Source organism: Euprymna scolopes, chromosome 32 (assembly GCF_053919585.1).
Source record: "Euprymna scolopes isolate OS-2025 chromosome 32, ASM5391958v1, whole genome shotgun sequence".
Classification (NCBI taxonomy): domain Eukaryota; kingdom Metazoa; phylum Mollusca; class Cephalopoda; order Sepiida; family Sepiolidae; genus Euprymna; species Euprymna scolopes.
This window is the reverse complement of record NC_136513.1, coordinates 52,778,900-52,796,980: the sequence shown is the minus strand read 5'-3', so window position 1 is coordinate 52,796,980 and position 18,081 is coordinate 52,778,900. Positions and strand designations below refer to the sequence as shown.

General features: G+C 36.4%; 1 protein-coding gene and 1 pseudogene across 1 annotated transcript in view; both read right to left on the bottom strand.

Annotated features, from left to right (window-relative positions):
• Positions 1 to 13,305, bottom strand: part of LOC145256357 (IQ motif and ubiquitin-like domain-containing protein) — a 67,732-nt gene extending 54,427 nt beyond the window's left edge. The window contains exons 1-3 of the mRNA XM_080115177.1: positions 13,155 to 13,305; positions 5,040 to 5,136; positions 658 to 1,077 (exon numbers count right to left, since the gene is read on the bottom strand). Coding sequence (XP_079971303.1) covers positions 658 to 1,077; positions 5,040 to 5,121 — 502 coding nt within the window. The 5' untranslated portion in view covers positions 5,122 to 5,136; positions 13,155 to 13,305. The remainder of the gene's footprint in view (positions 1 to 657; positions 1,078 to 5,039; positions 5,137 to 13,154) is intronic.
• A 2,836-nt stretch (positions 13,306 to 16,141) lies between these two features.
• LOC145256721 (5S ribosomal RNA) lies at positions 16,142 to 16,258 on the bottom strand (annotated as a pseudogene).
• Between the last annotated feature and the right edge of the window lie 1,823 nt (positions 16,259 to 18,081).

Here is an 18,081-nt window from a genome sequence, read left to right as displayed (position 1 = left end):
ATTTGGAGGCAATTCTACTCCTATAATACCCTCTGTGGGGGCAACCAGAGTTAACCCGGAAAATCCATTCTGGCAAAAAATTTACTTTTATCATGACTAATGTTTCTGAAAATCTAAAAAAAATTCAAAGTGTGGTTATTGATGGAAATGTGCCGTATATATATATATATATATATATATATATATATATATATATATATATCCAAGACTCGAGTTTCGCCCTCATTTGGGCTCATCAGTTAGACACATCTGAACTCAGGATTCAAAACCCGAGCCGCTTGCATGCGAGGCAAGCACTCTACCAACTGAGCAAACACCCCGCATGCAAGAATTTCTCAAGTCTTGGACTTCCGGTTCATTGACTGTCATGGCTCTTGTGGGCTGCGACGTTGTTTGGCTGTGGAATTTATTATATACAATCTCTCACATTCTGAAAAAACATATGTATATATATATATATATATATATATATATATATATATATATATATATATATATATATATATCAGTCTCATAGGAACATTTTCCAAATAGTTTGTTAATGTTTCTAATAATAAGTATAATAATAATAAAAATAGTGGCTGTAGTAGTAGTGATAGTAGTAATTGTGATGATGATGATGATGATGATGATGATGATGTTCAATTAAAATCTTACCTGTCTCTTCATCTGTTTTCTTCTCTGTCTCAGAAGTTTCTTCTTCCTTTTTATCCTGAATTATCTCCCTTTCCATCGGTTCATCATCACCCACTTTATGATCCGTTACGTCGACATCTGCGTTCGGTTCAATTTCAACCATCTCCTCGGTTGGCAGACACTTTTCCGCCTCTTCTGTGCTAACAGGTTCAGCTTCAGCCGAAATGTCCATGTCAGCCGCTTCAGAAACGTCTTGATCCTTTTGTTGCGTGGGAGGAACATCTTGGGCGTCTTCTTTTTCAACTCCGGGTTCAGGATTTTTCTCTACATCCGCAGCGTCTTTGTCTCCCACACATTTTTCAGACTGTTTCTCTTCTTGAGCCGAAGAATTCAAGACTTCTTCAGTTTGACCCAATTGTTGAATGGTGACATCTTCAGGAACTGCAATAAGCAAAAATCACAAGATGTTATCATTATTTTCATGGCAAGGCTCATCTGAGCTCCAATCTATGGTTCCCCCTTGCCAAACTTTCACGAAAAACACTCATCTACCTGAAACCACTATCAATAATTTCTCCTACTCTTTATTTGTGCCTAAACCTAAATGTAGATTCCATGAACAAAGCTTTTTTCTTAGAACTGCACGCCTGTGGAGCTGTCTTCCGTTTCTCTGTTTTCCAGCTGACTACAATATGGTTTTCTTCAAGTCCAACATAAACAAATTCTTGATGAGCCATCCCCTTAAGTAATCCAAGCCACCAAATTTCCACTACTAATGATTACTACGATATTATCAAATTGACCACTGTACACTTATTAACAATTATCCTTGAGTGGCCTCCGGTACTGATAAGTGGTGACTCCTTTGAAAAAAAAAAAAACCCCTAAAAAACGAAAAATTGAATTAAAAATTGATTGCTTGTGTGGACTGGTGATATCTTAAACGAACTCATTTCGGGTGAAAACATTATTGTATACTTATGCGTCATGTTTAAATTTAGTGTAAATTTCAAAAATTACAAAAACAGATTCAGTAGATGTGCTAGATATATTTTTAACAAAAAATTATCCACAATTACAGTGTTTAAAAATGCGTTTAATTTTAAGTCAATTTAAGTCAAGGGAGATAAGTTAGTTTGCCATCCTGAATTGGTCGCACAACTATTCCATATTAGAACATAGGATAAAACTCGATAATTCGCTAATTTCTATTTTTATTTTTAATAATGTTTTCACCTGAAATGTGTTGATTTAAAAAATCGTCAATTTACACAAAACACCAGAAATATGAGAAAAGATTGGTGGAAAAGTGGATCATTTTACCGTTCGAGCAGCTATCTCACTGCTAATGCAATCCACTATTTGTATAAAAGCCAGTTACACTCTAAAATGAAATACTGTTGCCACATCTGGGCAGAAGAAGCTCGGCGCACCCTTTCCAGCCTTAACAGAGTTCAAAACCAACTTCGAAAGCTAGTGGGTAATTCCTTTTTCTCTTCCCTACAACCTCTTTCCCACAGAAGAAACGTAGTGAACCTGTCTCTGCTCTATTGTGATTTTCATGGCAAGTGCTCATTTGAGCTTCAATCTATGGTCCCCCACCTTTGTCGAACTTTCCCCAAAAGCACTCAACTAGCTACAACCACTATCAACAATTTCCCCCACTCTCTATCTCTGCCTAACTCTAAATGCAGATTCCATGAATAAAGCTTCTTTCCTAGAACTGCCCGCCTGTGGAACACTGTTCCGCTGGCCTGCTTCTCAGCCAACTACAATATCGTAACCTTCAAGTCGAATGTAAACAAGTTCTTGTTGAACAGTCCTCTTAAATAATCAAATTCAACCCAATTTACAAAATTAACGATTACTACACTATCAGCTTGCATTCATTAACTTTTATCCTTGAGTGGCTCTCGGACCTTGTAAAAAAATAATGAATAAATAAATAAAAAATAAAACATGAGTTATTTCCTCTTGAGGTCATTATTTTCCCCCTTGAGGTCATTAATGTTAGGAAAGAAGAGATATTAGATGAGTTTTGGTGCTTTTGACATCCATTTGAGTGTACTCATTTGAGTGTACTCATTTGAGTGTACTCATATTTTGTGTCAGTCTCTTTTCTGCTTTTCATGAAAAATGTCTCTGAATACAAAATTTGTAATTTCCAGATTAGGCAACAAAATAGCAAAACAAATAAACAACAATTAAATGTTGCTAAGTTACTCTTCTACCTACCTGGATGAATGTTTTGTATTTTAACTTATTTTAAAGTTTTTTTTTTTTACTTTAGAGTGTCATTTTAGAGTTGTTTGTTTTACGTTTGTTTGTTTTTTTAAATAAAAAAATAAAACCTGTCGAGTTTGAATGAAAAACAAAGTGGTGGTCCCATTAGAGTCGAGTCTCAATAATCGTCAAAAGTCGAAAATTAAACAAATTATTGGTAGAACACTACATTTTTGCATGATTGACATTTACTGCGTTAGGGTTTCTGTCAGCATTTTAATTTTCGATTATGACTCGAATGAAACCACCATTTTGTTTTTGATTCTAATTCAATAGGTTACCATTGTTTTTTTAAAAAGAAAACACTTTAAAATAAGTCGAAACACAAAAACTTTATTCAGGTATTCAGAAGCTGTCCATTGTTTTCTCGTGTTTCCAATCATCCTTTCCAGACTTTCTTTTGTACAGGCATTTAAAATTGTAGACTCTTGAAAATTCAGTATGTCATTGCTATACATATTATGAGATGACTGACCAATTTTTATGATTTCAGGTTTAAATCAACTGCAACAGCAGGAATTAGAATACACCTTACTAAAGCCTGACTGTAGCAGCTGGTGAATTTCAAAAATGCAATCTGAACGTAAGTGTATCACCCCCCCCCTCTTATGAAGTTACGTAAGTACACCTGATCTTCGAAAACTTCATAAAACTTGGCTCGTATTGTATTGTACTTCTGGAGGCATCACATTGAATCTGGTATGCTGAAAACGAATAACAAAACTCACGCAGGCAAGAAGGACAACAGACGCTTGAATTCTATTCTACGAAAGGTTAATTTCACAAAGTTTACAGACTTTTTACATATATGTACACGTGAAGTTCTTGGTAAGTTTTTAAAAGTCTCAAATCTCTCTTCTCTTCGGAGATAGCGTCAGACAAGTCGGAGGAGGGGTCACGTCTCAGGGAGCGGTGTGGTTACATCGAGTTCCATGCATAAACTCTGACTAGAAACTGACTAATTTCGCGTGGCACTCGCATTAATACAAATGTCAGTGTTCGGGGTGGAAAGTTTCCTCAGCCAACCAAATCATGCCACGCACTTACGGAAAAACCCAGACTGTGGGTGTGCAATCCAGCCTTGTCGCTAGTTTGTAATCTGAGATTCAAATCAACATTAAACTCCCATGACCCCTATGGGTCATCAGCTGTCAGTCAGAACACCTGGCACTGAGTCTGTTGGTGTCAGACAATTTCCTGTCGTCAATTTTGAATAACAAAATATATCTCTTTGACTTCCAAACCATAAGCAAATATATCTATTTTGACAATGAAACAAAATATATATTTATATCCTCTAGTTTAATCTTTGGGATATTTTCCGTTACCCAGGAGCTATTAAAATAATTTTAGCATAGTTATGCGGTCCCCAATGATGGGGCAAACCGCTCCCTCAGGTCGATCACGTCACATGAGGACACTTTAGAAGAACGATATGCAATAAAATTCTGTTTTAAACTTAGAAAAAATGCCACAGAATTGTATGGAATGCTTCAGATTGCTTTTGGACCATCTTGAGTGGCACAAGAGATTCAAGGAAGGCCTAGAGTCTGTAAGGGATGATGAGAGGTGTGGGAGGAGTAAGGAAGTCAGAACATCAGAGTTGATTGGCTAAATACAGAATTTCATGGATAAGGACCGTCGTGTGTCTATAGAGACAATAAGTACACAGTTTGATGTCAGTGTGGGAACTGTCTACAAAATTATTCATGAGTAACTGAAGATGTGGAAGATTTGCACAAAGTTTATCTCAAGAGTGCTCCATCCTTATCACAGACTATTTTACCAAAATGAGTATCAAGACAGTTCCTCACCCTACCTATAGTCTAGACCTTGCTCTCTGTGATGTTTGGTTATTCCATAAGCTCAAGGAAAAACCTTGAAGGCTTTCATTATGAGACAATTGAGGAGATAAAAGACGCTGTGATGAGGGTCATTGACACAAGAGGACTTCCTTGGGGCTTCTAGAAGTTGTTGGAACAGTACAAGTGAATTGCAGCCGGAGGAGATTACTTCAAGGGGACTAGAGTTTCATATGTATATTATCAATAAAATTGCCCTTGTGAAAAGAGTCTGGACACTTATTGAAGGCATCTCATACTTGTTTATCTAAAACTGACCTGCTGCCTCATCGTCTGGTTTCTTCTGTGCCTCATCAGTCACGTTTGCCTGTTTTTGTTCTGATTCTTCTGAACGATCCATTGTTAAAATAGCAACCTAAAAATTAAAAAAAAATACTGGAAATCATTATTGAACTTTATAAGGAATTGTCAATATTTTCGGACCAGCATGCGATGTAGGATTTTGGTCTGCAAAAATTGGATCACAAAAACTAGTATCAACAGAAAAAAGTGTGTGTGTATATATATATATATATATATATATATATATATATATATATATACTAGCAGGGGGACTCGACATTGCCCGGGAATAAATGAGGGTGAACAAATGCTTCACCCTCCCATATTTTATTGTCATCGGAATTAATAAAATCACCCATTTTTCAACCCTCTCCACAGTGACTTAGTCCACAATACATTGTAGTCTACATTGCACTGTAGAGAACATACTGTTGATTTTATAAAATTATTTTTATAAATTATGACTTGAATTAAAGTTTAAAATGCAAATATCACGTATCATGGTTCAATTGTACTCTAAATAGAAACATTCATTTTGAATATGCCTCTGTTATATCAAAGAACCTATTGTTTATTTTATATGCCGGGTCTTTATACTTGTGCAGTGATAATGGCTTAAATTAAAGTTTAAAATGCAAAAGTCAAGTATCGCGGTTAAATTGTGCTCTAAACATTGAGCTATAAACTCTTATCATTATACTTTGGATAAGACATTATTGGATGCATATTACAGTGAACTAATAGGAAAAACTTAACACTAATTGTTAACTGGGAAATCCTGAAAAAACAAAAAAAAAAACAGAACTTGTTAATCACTTAACTCCCCTTGTTTTCTTTGCTTAAATGAAAAACTATTTATCACTAAATTTAAAGATAAGGATAAACTCCTAAATAAAAATAAGAAACATGAATAAATTGTAAGCATTATAAATCACACCTCCTTAATCACTTACATACTCCTCCTCCTTACGTCCCTATCAAACATGCCTCGAAGACTATATATACTAAGATCCCACAAAAATGCTCCTTTTCACTTCAATTTCCACAAAATTAAATATTGGCTAATTTCATTACTACACTATCTTTGTCAAAACCACTCCAAAAATTATCCCAGATGACTATATCCGTTACTTCCAAGCAATTTCTCTACATACTCCAAATATTTATCTATTTCCCTCAATTCATCTGTGATTTTAACACTTGGCATATGCATGTATGTTATCTCCCATATTAAGTCTCTTTCAAACTTTTTTATGATGTTTACTGTTAATAGAAATATTCGACAAAATCAAAATTATCTGTATGTGTTGTGTTGTTGTCCTTGCCTCTTATACCATAGGAATACTATCACGTTTAATGCGACTTGATCCAAACAAATAAAACGAAATTAAAGAATCAGCCTAAACTTAACCTTTTTGTTCTAATTGAAATCAATAATTTTCTCTACTATATCAAAGCACTCTAAACCTTAACTTCTAAATCGCCAACTCTAAACTCTGACTAGTTTCAACCTCTGACAACCACCAAGTACATTATAAATTTAAACAGTAAAGAATATACACCGTTATGTAATAACTCTGAAATATTTTTATTCATATCTACTCCAAATGAATAAAAAACATGTGTGTGCATGTACATATACCTATATATATATATATATATATATATATATATATATATATATATATATATATATGTATGTATATGCACATAGATATGTATATGTGGATACATTCACATCAATTATCTAGACTTATTTTTTTCTGTAATCCGACCCCCCCCCCCCAAAAAAAAAGCAACCCTATATTTGGAAATTTAAAAAGAACTAAAATTGGAATTGGGAATACAGAACAGAATCGGTAATTTTATTGGAATCAGGAAAAATATTGGAATCGTCCCATCATTAATATATATATATATATATATATAATGATTGTGTTGCTGTAGTTCCTAGATGCAAATCCAGTGAAATTTTGGTGTCTTTCAAAAAGTGCTCAATGACAAGCAGAGCGTAATTATAGTACAGATCTGACCGGATGATGCTCCGTTTGTGAAGGAAGTGCAGCAGAAATAATCACGATCAGTCTGCAGCGGAACCCTGAAAACAAGGAAAGATGTTCCCCCTCTCTCTTCTGTCCATGTCCACTAGATACACAAGTATCGGATATCTTCACATGAAGATAACTCCTGATAGACTTTCTGGATCTCAAAGAACTTTCAGCTTCTCATTTTTTCATTTGGACATTGTGTCGCACGGTGCAGGTGATTAAATGAATCCTTTTATTGTTCTGAGGCCATCAGACATTTTTCTAGAATGAAAATTATTTACTGGATTTTGATCTGTAGAGTTGAATGTAATAATCAAAGAAGGAAGCGCCCACATGTGTGTGCCTTGTGTGGCTATACGACTTACCTTCAGGTGGGATCTGAGAGAAAGAAATTAAAGATGGTGGCCGTCGCTTTATAAGGTCTGGTCTCGTGGAAGCACACGAGATCACACCTTCCACTGCACACATATGCAAAAGAAATACAGTCAGTTTTTTTTAATAAAACGCCTGTTGGCAGAGGTGAAGGGGACAGACGCGTGCTGGAAGTTAAGAGAGAAAATTGTGAGAAGGAAATACAGTGACGAATTCTATCCATGAATTTTTATGGGTGTTTTTGTTTCTTTTTTTTCTCTCAAAATACCAGTCCATTTAACTGTAAGCTATTTCGGTGTAATAGGGGACAAGTCCAACCTTAAATTAATACCAGAATTTGATGGCTCGACTCTGGTACTTGACTGGCTAGAGAAGGTGGAACTGTATTGTCTGTTGTCTAAAGTGAAGAGCATTGAACATGTGATTTCTCTGCATCTGTCTGGCAGTCCTGAGGAAAAACAAGATTATGAGAAGATCAAGGTAGCACTATACAAGGCGTTTGCTATTGACCCCGCCACACAATTTGAGGCAAGAACCTTACGTCCAGGTGAAACTGTAGACATGTATCTGGCCTACCTGATGAAGTTGATGTTATTGTTTGGTGGGCTGCCTGAGCGGGTCTTAGCACACAAATTTCTGGCAGGGCTCCCAATCGGAGCAAAGCAACTCCTGCAAGCAAGCTCAAGCATAGCTTCGTTGTCCCTTAATGACCTGGTAGACCAGGCCAGGACCGTAATGAAGAATACCTATGACATGAGAGAACCGGTAGTCGCTGCTGCAGTCCACACCGAGTAATGATACAATGTCTCAAGGGCCTGACCTGCATAGTGAAGTCATGTGTTATAGGTGCAATGGGCAGGGCCACATTGTGAGGAACTGCTGGCAGTGACTGATAGCTGTTCATTGCTATTGGTGTAATGAGACTGATCGTATGGCTTGGGATTGTGCGGGAAACGAGGTTGGGAACAAGGTGCCAGCGTCGACCTCATCCCCAAGCAGAAATTAGATGAGGAACTTCCAACCATTCAGGTCTATAGCAATGAGACATTGTGCTCAGCACTCCTCAATTTCGGGTGCTCTCACACCATAGCGTGCATGGACCTCTGCTGCGCTTAGAAGAAGGTGACCACTATCAATGGAGAGACACGGATATGTTGCGGGGTGGGCGCTGTGAACATTCGCACAAGAACTGGAAATTCGACTAACATCGAGGCACTAGTAGCGCTTGAAAAATCACTGAGTTTTGACCTGCTTCTAGGCTATGATGTCATCAGAGCCCTCGGTGGTGTTCACATGATGCAGATGGGGGTAGTACAGTTTCTAGAGAAGGCTTCAGTGTGCACTGCACTGAAGATCGACCAGCCAGACTTTATTGTTGAATTTGACCAGCAGCAGAAGGCTTAGGCCACCTTGTTGAAGTGGTCGGAAAACCAGGAACCAACCAAACTGTGAACGAGGTAGAGTACCATGTGCCTGACCAAATGAGGCCTGCATACGAAGAGGAACTCTGCGAATGGATCAAGAATGCTGGTTAATTCCCTACCCCTATGGGGAAACTTGGACCTCCCAAAGGCCTGATCTCATTGATGGTGGTTGCTCAGCACAACAAAGCAAAGGTGAGACCAGTGATGGACTACAGCGACCTAAACACACATGTTGATGTGTTCACGGCAGATACTCACGTTTGTGCCACCAAGCTATAAGAGTGGCGTCAGTGTGTCCCTGCTGAATCTAAGAAAAGCGTACCTGCAGGTCCGAGTCAGTGAGACGATGTGACCCTTTCAGATGGTGGTGTTTGCCGGTAGATTAGGTTTTGGGCTAAACGTGGCACCCCAAATAATGAAGACCATCGTCAATGCTGTGTTGTCACAAGAATAAACAAGAAAAGAGGGGACATCAGCGTGAAGTATTATGTTCAGGTAGTTTGTGAGTTGTCTTTAAAAGGACTGTTTGAATCGCATTTATAGTTAAATATATAGTTTAAAATATATAAGTTTATAGAAAAACACTGTTTGAACTACTGCTACTATTGCTACTGCCGAGTCTCTTGGTTTCTGGGATCGATGATCTGACAAGTGTGTGTGTGTCAAAGTTGCGATTTGGGAATCTCTTTGCTCCCAAACTATTCTGTAGATTTGTTATGAAATTCCTCACTTCATGGAAAAGTATTCACATTACAGAAATTGGCTTGTTAAACAAATAACTATAATTAATTTCAGGCCGGATTTCTTACAGCCAAAAATGTCTTGGGTACTTATTGCCTGTATACGAGGGGCGTGCAATAAGTAATGCCCCTGACCCACTTCCCATAGCAGTAGAGCAACGAAACTTGGCACAGTTATTAGTCTTTCTCTACATAGGAATCACCCAGAGTTATGCATTTCTCCCATCGTTTGATGCAGCTCTGGAAACCGTTTTTGTAGAACACTCCAAGTTGGTCCTTCAACCACGACGTGACTTCAGAAATCAAGGCTGCATCATCTGGGAAACGCTTTTCTTTCAAAAACAACTTCATGGCTGGAAAGAGGTGAAAGTCAGAGGGTGCAAGGTCAGGAGAGTGGGGAGGATGGAGGAGGATTTCATAACTACACGCCCGTGCTTCTGATCTGGCGACAGGCGAGTTGTGGACCGGAGCGTTGTCCTGCAGGAGGAGGGTACCTTTGCTGATCTTGCCCCGCCTCTTGATTTTGATAGCTTACCTTAATTTCCTCAAAAGTGAAGCATAATAGGCTCCTCCTTTGCCAGGAAATCTCTCATCACTACTCTGTCCTGGTCCCAGAAGACTGTGAGCATGACCTTGCCAGCAGAGGGCTGCACCCTTGCCTTCTTTGGAGGTGGTGAGTCCAAGTCCTTCCACTGCATTAACTGGGCTTTGGTCTCTGGATCATAGTGATGCAACCAGGTTTCATCCTGTGTAATCAGTCTTTTGAAAAACTTTGACTCATCTTCTTGGCACATCTCCAAATTCATCCTCGAGCACTTGACGCATTCTCGCTTCTGGAATGGTGTGAGCAACCATGGAATCCATCTGGCAGACACCTTATGCATATGCAAATAGTCATGAATGATAGTTTCCACAGACCCTGTACTAATCTTGACATCTTGGGCTATTTGGCGAATAGTAATGCGCCGCTCTTCCAAAATGGCAGCCTCAACTTGACGGACAGATGCCTCATCAATGGCAGAAGGGGGGCGACCAGATCTGGGAGCTGTTTCCACAGACTTCCGGCCATGTTTGAATTCACGATGCCAGCGTTTTACAAGGTCATATGATGGGGTATTATCACCATAAGTTTCTTTCATTTCATCAAAAGTCTCCTGTGGTGTGCGTCCTTTCAAATACAAAAACCGGATCACTGCTTGACATTCAACAGGCTCCATTTCGCACCTGACTCAGTTCAAACACCTGTAAAACAGAAATCACAATTTGTTCAGAGCTGTAATTTGCCACATAACCCGTAGAGATATAAATCATTACACATGCAAAATTTCAGCTAGATCAGACAACTAGAAGTGGGTCAGGGGCATTACTTATTGCACGCCCCTCGTATATTAAAATCTTAGTTCAAAATAAGTTGGTTGTTTTTGTTTAGTTTGCAAAAAATAAAGATTTTGCGTGTTTTTTCTTTTTTGTTGGAAAAATTGTTGCTATTTTTAGCATGCATGGTCGTGTGTCTCTCTCTGGTGTATTTGTGATTGTTTACAAAAATGGGAGCAGTAACTTGATGTCACAACCGGCATATAGAGGCTAGTACTTATCCAGTTAATGACCTGATCTCTGGCAACTTTGCATCAGCATCTTCTGGTAGGTTAAGTAAGCAGCCAGAAGATGGCGAAGCGATTATCCAATTAGCTGTCAGAAGTGAAAAATTTAAAAGAAATTTTTTTTCAAACTTAATAAACATAAATATTTGGCAAGATTGACTTTTAACGGTCCTTTAGACTGAATTAATTTTTAACAATCTCATTATACCCACTACTACTTACACACCGTTTTTGGCTTTTTTTTTTTTTTAAATTTTTTTTTACGTATTACCACCCAGACTTAGAGTTAGTGTTCAGGTTCATGAAAAGCATGTTTCTTTCTTCAATTGGCCCTCCCGTTCATCGCAACATGTGGCAATGCCAACCTTCTTGTAAATTCTCTTTATTTATATCAGCAGGTTAACCTCATCATCTTCAAGCAATATTTTTATTAATTAGTCATCACTTATTAAGGCCAAAAGCCACTCGAGAATAAAGGTTAAGGAAATGGTTGGATTTTCAATTGAATTATGAACAATATTATGAGAGGGATGAAACTGATGAATGGAATGAAACAAAATTTGATGACGGTTTATGAAAAGTATTTGTTTATATTGGATTTGAAGACGACCATGCTGTAGTCTGTAGGAAAGCAGTACCATGTTAATGTGTTCCTCATTGCACATTTCTCAATGGTATATTTTCCCAAATCGATATCTCTTCTAATAATTTTTTTTATTTATGCAAAATATGGACTGCATTGTCGTCGGCATATTCCCATCAGATTACAGAAATCTCCGCATTTGTGTCGACAATTGTATTTTTTTTAAATATATCTCTATATATATATTGTCGAAAACGATAGCAAACAGTTAAAAATTAAGGAAAAAAAAAGCACAATTATAAGCGAAAACAGTCATTAATAATAATTAAAAAAAAAAACTTGTGCAGTTTACGAACCGTGCTGAAATAATAAGGTTATTATTTAGAGAGCCATTCTTAACCTGAGGAGGGCTTTTAACGGGTTTGTATTACTGTACACATAGATTCGAAAAAGTTGGCAAAAAAACAAATATATAACAAATAAATGTTATCAAAGGCAAGATAAGTTACTTTTCTACCTAACTTGATATATTTTTCGTGTTTTTATTCAATGTAACATATTTATTCAGCCCGAAAAACATACAGTGTTTACCGATGTATTGGAAAATTCAAGATGGCGTCTCACACCCTCTTTAACACCGTAAGTTTGGGAAAAGGTGTTATGAATAAAAAACTATACAAAATACTACTAAAAACCCGCCGAATATATGTCAACCTATGTCACGTCACGGTAACATATATTGAGCGAGTTTTTAACAGTATTTTAACCGGTTTTTTATTTATTACACCTTTTTCCAAACTTACCGTGTTAAAGAGAGAATCGGCCGCCATCTTGAATTTTCCAATACATCGGTAAACACTATGCTTTTCGAGCTGAATAAACATGTTAAATTGAATAAAAACACGAAAATTATATCCAGTTTGGTAGAAAAGTAACTTATCTTGTCTTTGATAACATTTATTTGTTATATATTTGTTTTTTGACAACTTTTTCGAATTATGTGTACAGTAATGCAAACCCCAATATTTAACTATTCTGAACTTTTATCTAACAGTTTAATAAACAAAAACATACGGCAAAAAATTTAATAAACGGAGATACCGTTTGCTGTCGCAATTTCACTGACTAAAGCAAAGCATATATTTTTTTTAATAGGATTTTCAAATTAAATACAATTTTTACGTTATCTTCTGTGAAATTGTTGGATGAAAGTAAAGACTATTTACAAAATCCCCTCCTCTCCCCATGTTAAGAATGGCTTTCTAAATAATAACGTTATTGTTTCAGTACAGTCGCATACGTATCAAACAAAGAAATACTTACTGTTTATTCGAACCTTATGGTTCACCTGATTGTTAAAAACCGTATAAATATATTTGTATTGATTAGTATTTTAGTTTTGCGAGGAAAAATTATTTATTTTCGGAATCTGAAAAACAGAAATTTCATTTTAATTTTCTGTTTTGAAATAATCGGCCATCATAAACGGTAACCATAGAAACGAATGAAAACACTTTTAACGATTCTGATTGGTTGATTTATCTCATTATTATTCATATACTTCAGACGCGTCTGCTATAACAGGCGCTTCTTCTTTTTCTTCTAACGCTTGGTTTTCTAGAGTCTTGCTTATGTTACGTAAAATACACACACACACACACACACACACACACACACACACACACACACACACACACGAGTTTAGTTCTGGGATTGAGTTAATTGTTCTGATTAGCTGCAATTTATCTATGCCTAAGACTAAATGTAGATTCCATGAGCAAAGTCTCTTTTCTTGAACTACCCGTCTGTGAAGCACAATACCGTGGGATTGCTTCCCAGCTGACTATAGCACTGCAGTTTTCAAGTCTAATGTAAACAAGTTCCTGTTGAGCAGTCCTATTAAGTAAAGAAATTCTACCGAAGTTCCACCTTATCGATAATCACAGTGTTGTCTCAACGATAACCTGACCCTTATCATTTTTTTTTGTTTACATACCAGTCACCACTTATCAAGGCTCAGAGGCCACTCGAGGATAAGGATTAAAGAGTGTACAGTAGTCAATAGGACAATATCATAGGAATCGTTAGTAGTGAAAATTTGGTACATTGGATTACTTAAGGGAGACGGCTCATCAAGAATTTGTTTACATTGGACTTGAAGACAACGATATTGTAGTCAGCTGGAAAGCAGGCAAACGGAAGAGAGTTCCACAGGCGTGCAGTTCTAAGAAAGAAGCTTTGGTCATGGAATCTACGTTTAGGTTTAGGCACAGATAAAGAGTGGGGAAATTATTGGTAGTGGTTTCATCAAGTGACTTTCGGATTTTGATAAGCAGTGCCCCCCCCCCCAAGTAAAAAAAAAAAAAATGCCAAGTTTCCCTATCTCTCCCCTATTTTGCTTTAAGCTATTTGTTCCTCTGGCATCTCTCACTATGTGGATTCAACCACTCTAATATTTCTGAATGTGTCTCTGGGTATTCGAAGAAAGAGTGATTCTCTTTTTGCAGCATCGTCATCATGTCTTAACAGATATATCATAGTTTATGAAGTTTTGAATGGACAGCTGCAAAGAAGGTGGACTCCCTCTATCGTGCTAGAAAATTACTCACACCAGAGAGTATCCTGTAACTTCACAAAGCCATAATTCACCCATGCATGGAATATTGTTGCCACATCTGGGTTACTGCATCTCACTCTTAGACACAACTCAAAAATGAGTCTCAAAACTAAGATATCCCACACTATTAGCCAAGTTCCAACCTCTGTCCCATCACTGCAATGTTTTACAAGTACTTTAATCAAATGTGCTCTTATAAACTTATCGCACTCATATCCTATTGATATACATACTCCTGATTAATCCAACAATCAGCAAAATCCCACCCCTTCACTGGTGAGGAAAATCCATCTACTCTAATAGTTTCTTCCCTCGGACTTCCAGACTTTGGAATTCCCTCCCTGTTTCCTGCTTCCCTGACTGTACTAACATGCAGAAGTTTAAATGTAATGTGAACAAACATTTCGCTGACTACACGATTCCCATATTTTTTTGGTTACATTTATTTTTGATGTATGTGTTCAATTTTAATTCTCTAAGTTTTTTGTGCTTTTACTCTGCTGCTTTTTGCATAGCTCCAAATTTTCTTTTGTTGTGTCATTTTCGGCGCTTCTACACTATTGGGACGAAATTTCAGAACTCATAAAATTGAATTTCACATGAAAACAATGGTATCTACGTATTCCTTGTATTTTTAAGATGTTTATGTCAAAAAAATTACGAAAATCGATAAAATAGAAAATTATTTATCAAAGAAAATAAAAAATAGAATTTAACGAAAACGATTGTAAGACACAGGAGAGTTCAAAAGGGAGGTCATTTTCTGTTTCGATTTAAACAAGATGGCAGCAATTTTTCACCTGCTAACATGGTTAAAGTTGTTTTTTTTAATAATTCAGTAATTTTCAGGTAATTTCGACTGCATAATTTGGAAGCTACTAATTGTAATTTATTAGAATTGAAAAAAAAAAAATCTATTGAAACCATTGTTTTTTTATCTGAAAACTCCAATATTGACGACAAAATTTTGTCCCAATAGTGTAGAAGCACCAAATTTTCTTAAACACGTCGTGTCCTCACAGCTTTTTGGCATCATTTGTTCAACCATGGTTTGTTGTACTTCAAGGAATTAGAGCTTTTGGTTTGTTCTCTTCTGCAATGTAAAGTTGAGTATTGTTGTAATATGTAACATGTTCTTCTGAGTTAGGGTTAGTTTCTTGTGATGATATTATGGATCCCGGGCGAAATCGACCAACCTTGTTGGTATATTCTGAACATGTAATAATATTGTCAGATTGGAAATATGGAAATACAATAATAATTGTTCTCAGATATTCAAATAACAGGTGTGACCTGTGATCCTGCCGATATTGTTTGTCGCAGATGTCGTGGAGGTCAATAGACAGTGTGAACAACTAGATTATATTTTTTTTTTAATTCAATTTTCACTCCAAAACAAGGCGCAGTGCCACTTTGAAGTGGGGGCTACTATCGGGAACATAAGTTGCAGGGATATTATGAAGCGAAATGAGTAGCAAGATGTCTGTTCACATTACATTTGAACTTCTGCATGTCCCTCATGCTTCCGTTCAGTCTTGAAAGACAAAGAATCCCCCTTAGGGGCAGTAGCGCATGTAATTGTGAGGCAAGGGTTGAGCAATCGCAACTACACCTCTCCTGAATCGGCACTGTTTGATTCAGTGGCAAGGAAAAGTCCAGGACGACTGGAAACAATGCCAAGATAAGCGGAGAGCACATACAGCACCTGAAAGTCCCAAATGGTCACCCATTTAGTACTGATCAGGTTCAACATTGCTTAACTTCGGTGATCCAATGGGAACCCGTGTGTCAACGTGATTATGCCGCATGTCAGTACAGTTGGGAAAGTAGAATCCCGGAAGGGAGTTCCAAAGATGTAAAAAAAAATATTTTCTGGGGTTTGAAAGTGAAGACTCCTCTCTGATTTGGAAAGGAAAGGTCAAGAGACGTGTATCTTAATGGAAGGTGCTTATTGCACTTGTACCCATTTGCTGTAAATACCCTCGACTAACCTGATATGCAACAAAATCCCATCACCATTGAGGTCTGTAGAAGCTAGAAAACTTTCTACTCTAATAGTTTTTTCCCCCTCAAACTACTAGACTTTGGAATTCCCTCCCGGTCTCCTGACTGTACTAACCTGCAGAAGTTTAAATGTAATGTGAACATATATATTTTTTTCAAAAGTGCTCAATACATGTGTATTTTATAAATAAGTAAATAAAATTATATATACATTGTAAGGAATCTATGTGGATTGGACTTGAGAGCAAAGCCAGATTTGTATCTTAAGGATTTCTTACAAACACTGACCTGCCGAACACAGTTAACACACCTTTCCATTCTATTTTTAGTTTAAGGAAACAGTGAGAAAGGGAGATAACCAAGTTGTGTATTTTATTTCCTGCTTTAAATTTATAACTTTTTTTTGGTATGCCAAACAACCCACTTAGAATATCAAAAGATATATCTAACAATATATATAAAAATGGATAAATCCTCCAAAAAATCAACAATGCATAACGGAACATTAAAAAAAAGTGAATTTAAGTGTGGGATTAAATACTCTCCGAAACACTAGAAAAAAATATTAATTAAAAAGAAACATAACCTGGTTTAACCCACCATCTAATAAACCTTTAACAACTAATACATTTAAGATATTTTTAAAATTAATAGAAAAAAAAGTTTCTAAGAATTAAAAATTCTACATAAAATAATTAAAAGACAGTTCCTGTCCTGAATTCAAATTGAATTAAAAAAATAAATAAGTAAATAAAAATAAAGAAAAAACAAAAATAAAGAAAAATCTTTATGATGTAAACATCCATCGTGGAATGAAGATGTTATATTCCAAAAATCATATAAATTAATCAACTAGTTTTTGTTCTTATTCAGAAAATATAATTTTATGAGGAAGTGAGAATAGTGTGTTTTGGTCCACCATATTTAATAAATAAAGGGAGACAACTCAATTTGAACTACTAAAACAGAAATAGAGATCAAAATCAGCTTTGTAAAGGCTTTGATTTACTATTGATCGCTAAAAATCATTAAAAAAAAAAAAAATGATTTCCTATGTAAAAAAAAAAAATGTTCAATTTATGCTTTTTGTATGACATTTTTATTCCATGACAGGCACGTACATTATAAAGATTTTTCTTTATTTTTGTTAGGTTGAATTTTGGTTGGTTGGTTGTTTTTGTTTTACGGCATATCAACCTTTTTCAGGTTATTTAATGTCGAATCTAGTTATTTTGAGGAACGATTTTTAATGGAGTATATTTGTTTTTTAAGTCGGATTCTATTTAACCCATAGTTGGGACCCTAACAGGTACTACCACTCCGGGTCAGAATGGACCTGGGAGCAATGGCAATTAAAGGGTGGCTCCACACTCCCCAAGGCCCGCAAGGTGGGGCCTCACCATCGGATATAGTTTTAGGTCATATCCAGAACCGTTGAATTTTGGATAACCAATGAGACTTATACTTCCATTCTATATTTGTTGTATAATCGACCAGTATATAAACAGCATCTATATAACTGATGTCTCTTTAACGTTGTTATATATATATAGTGTGTGACGTCTAGTGATTCAAATGTTCTTCTATTGTTGTATATGTGTGTGTGTGTGGTTGTTTCACATATAAGAA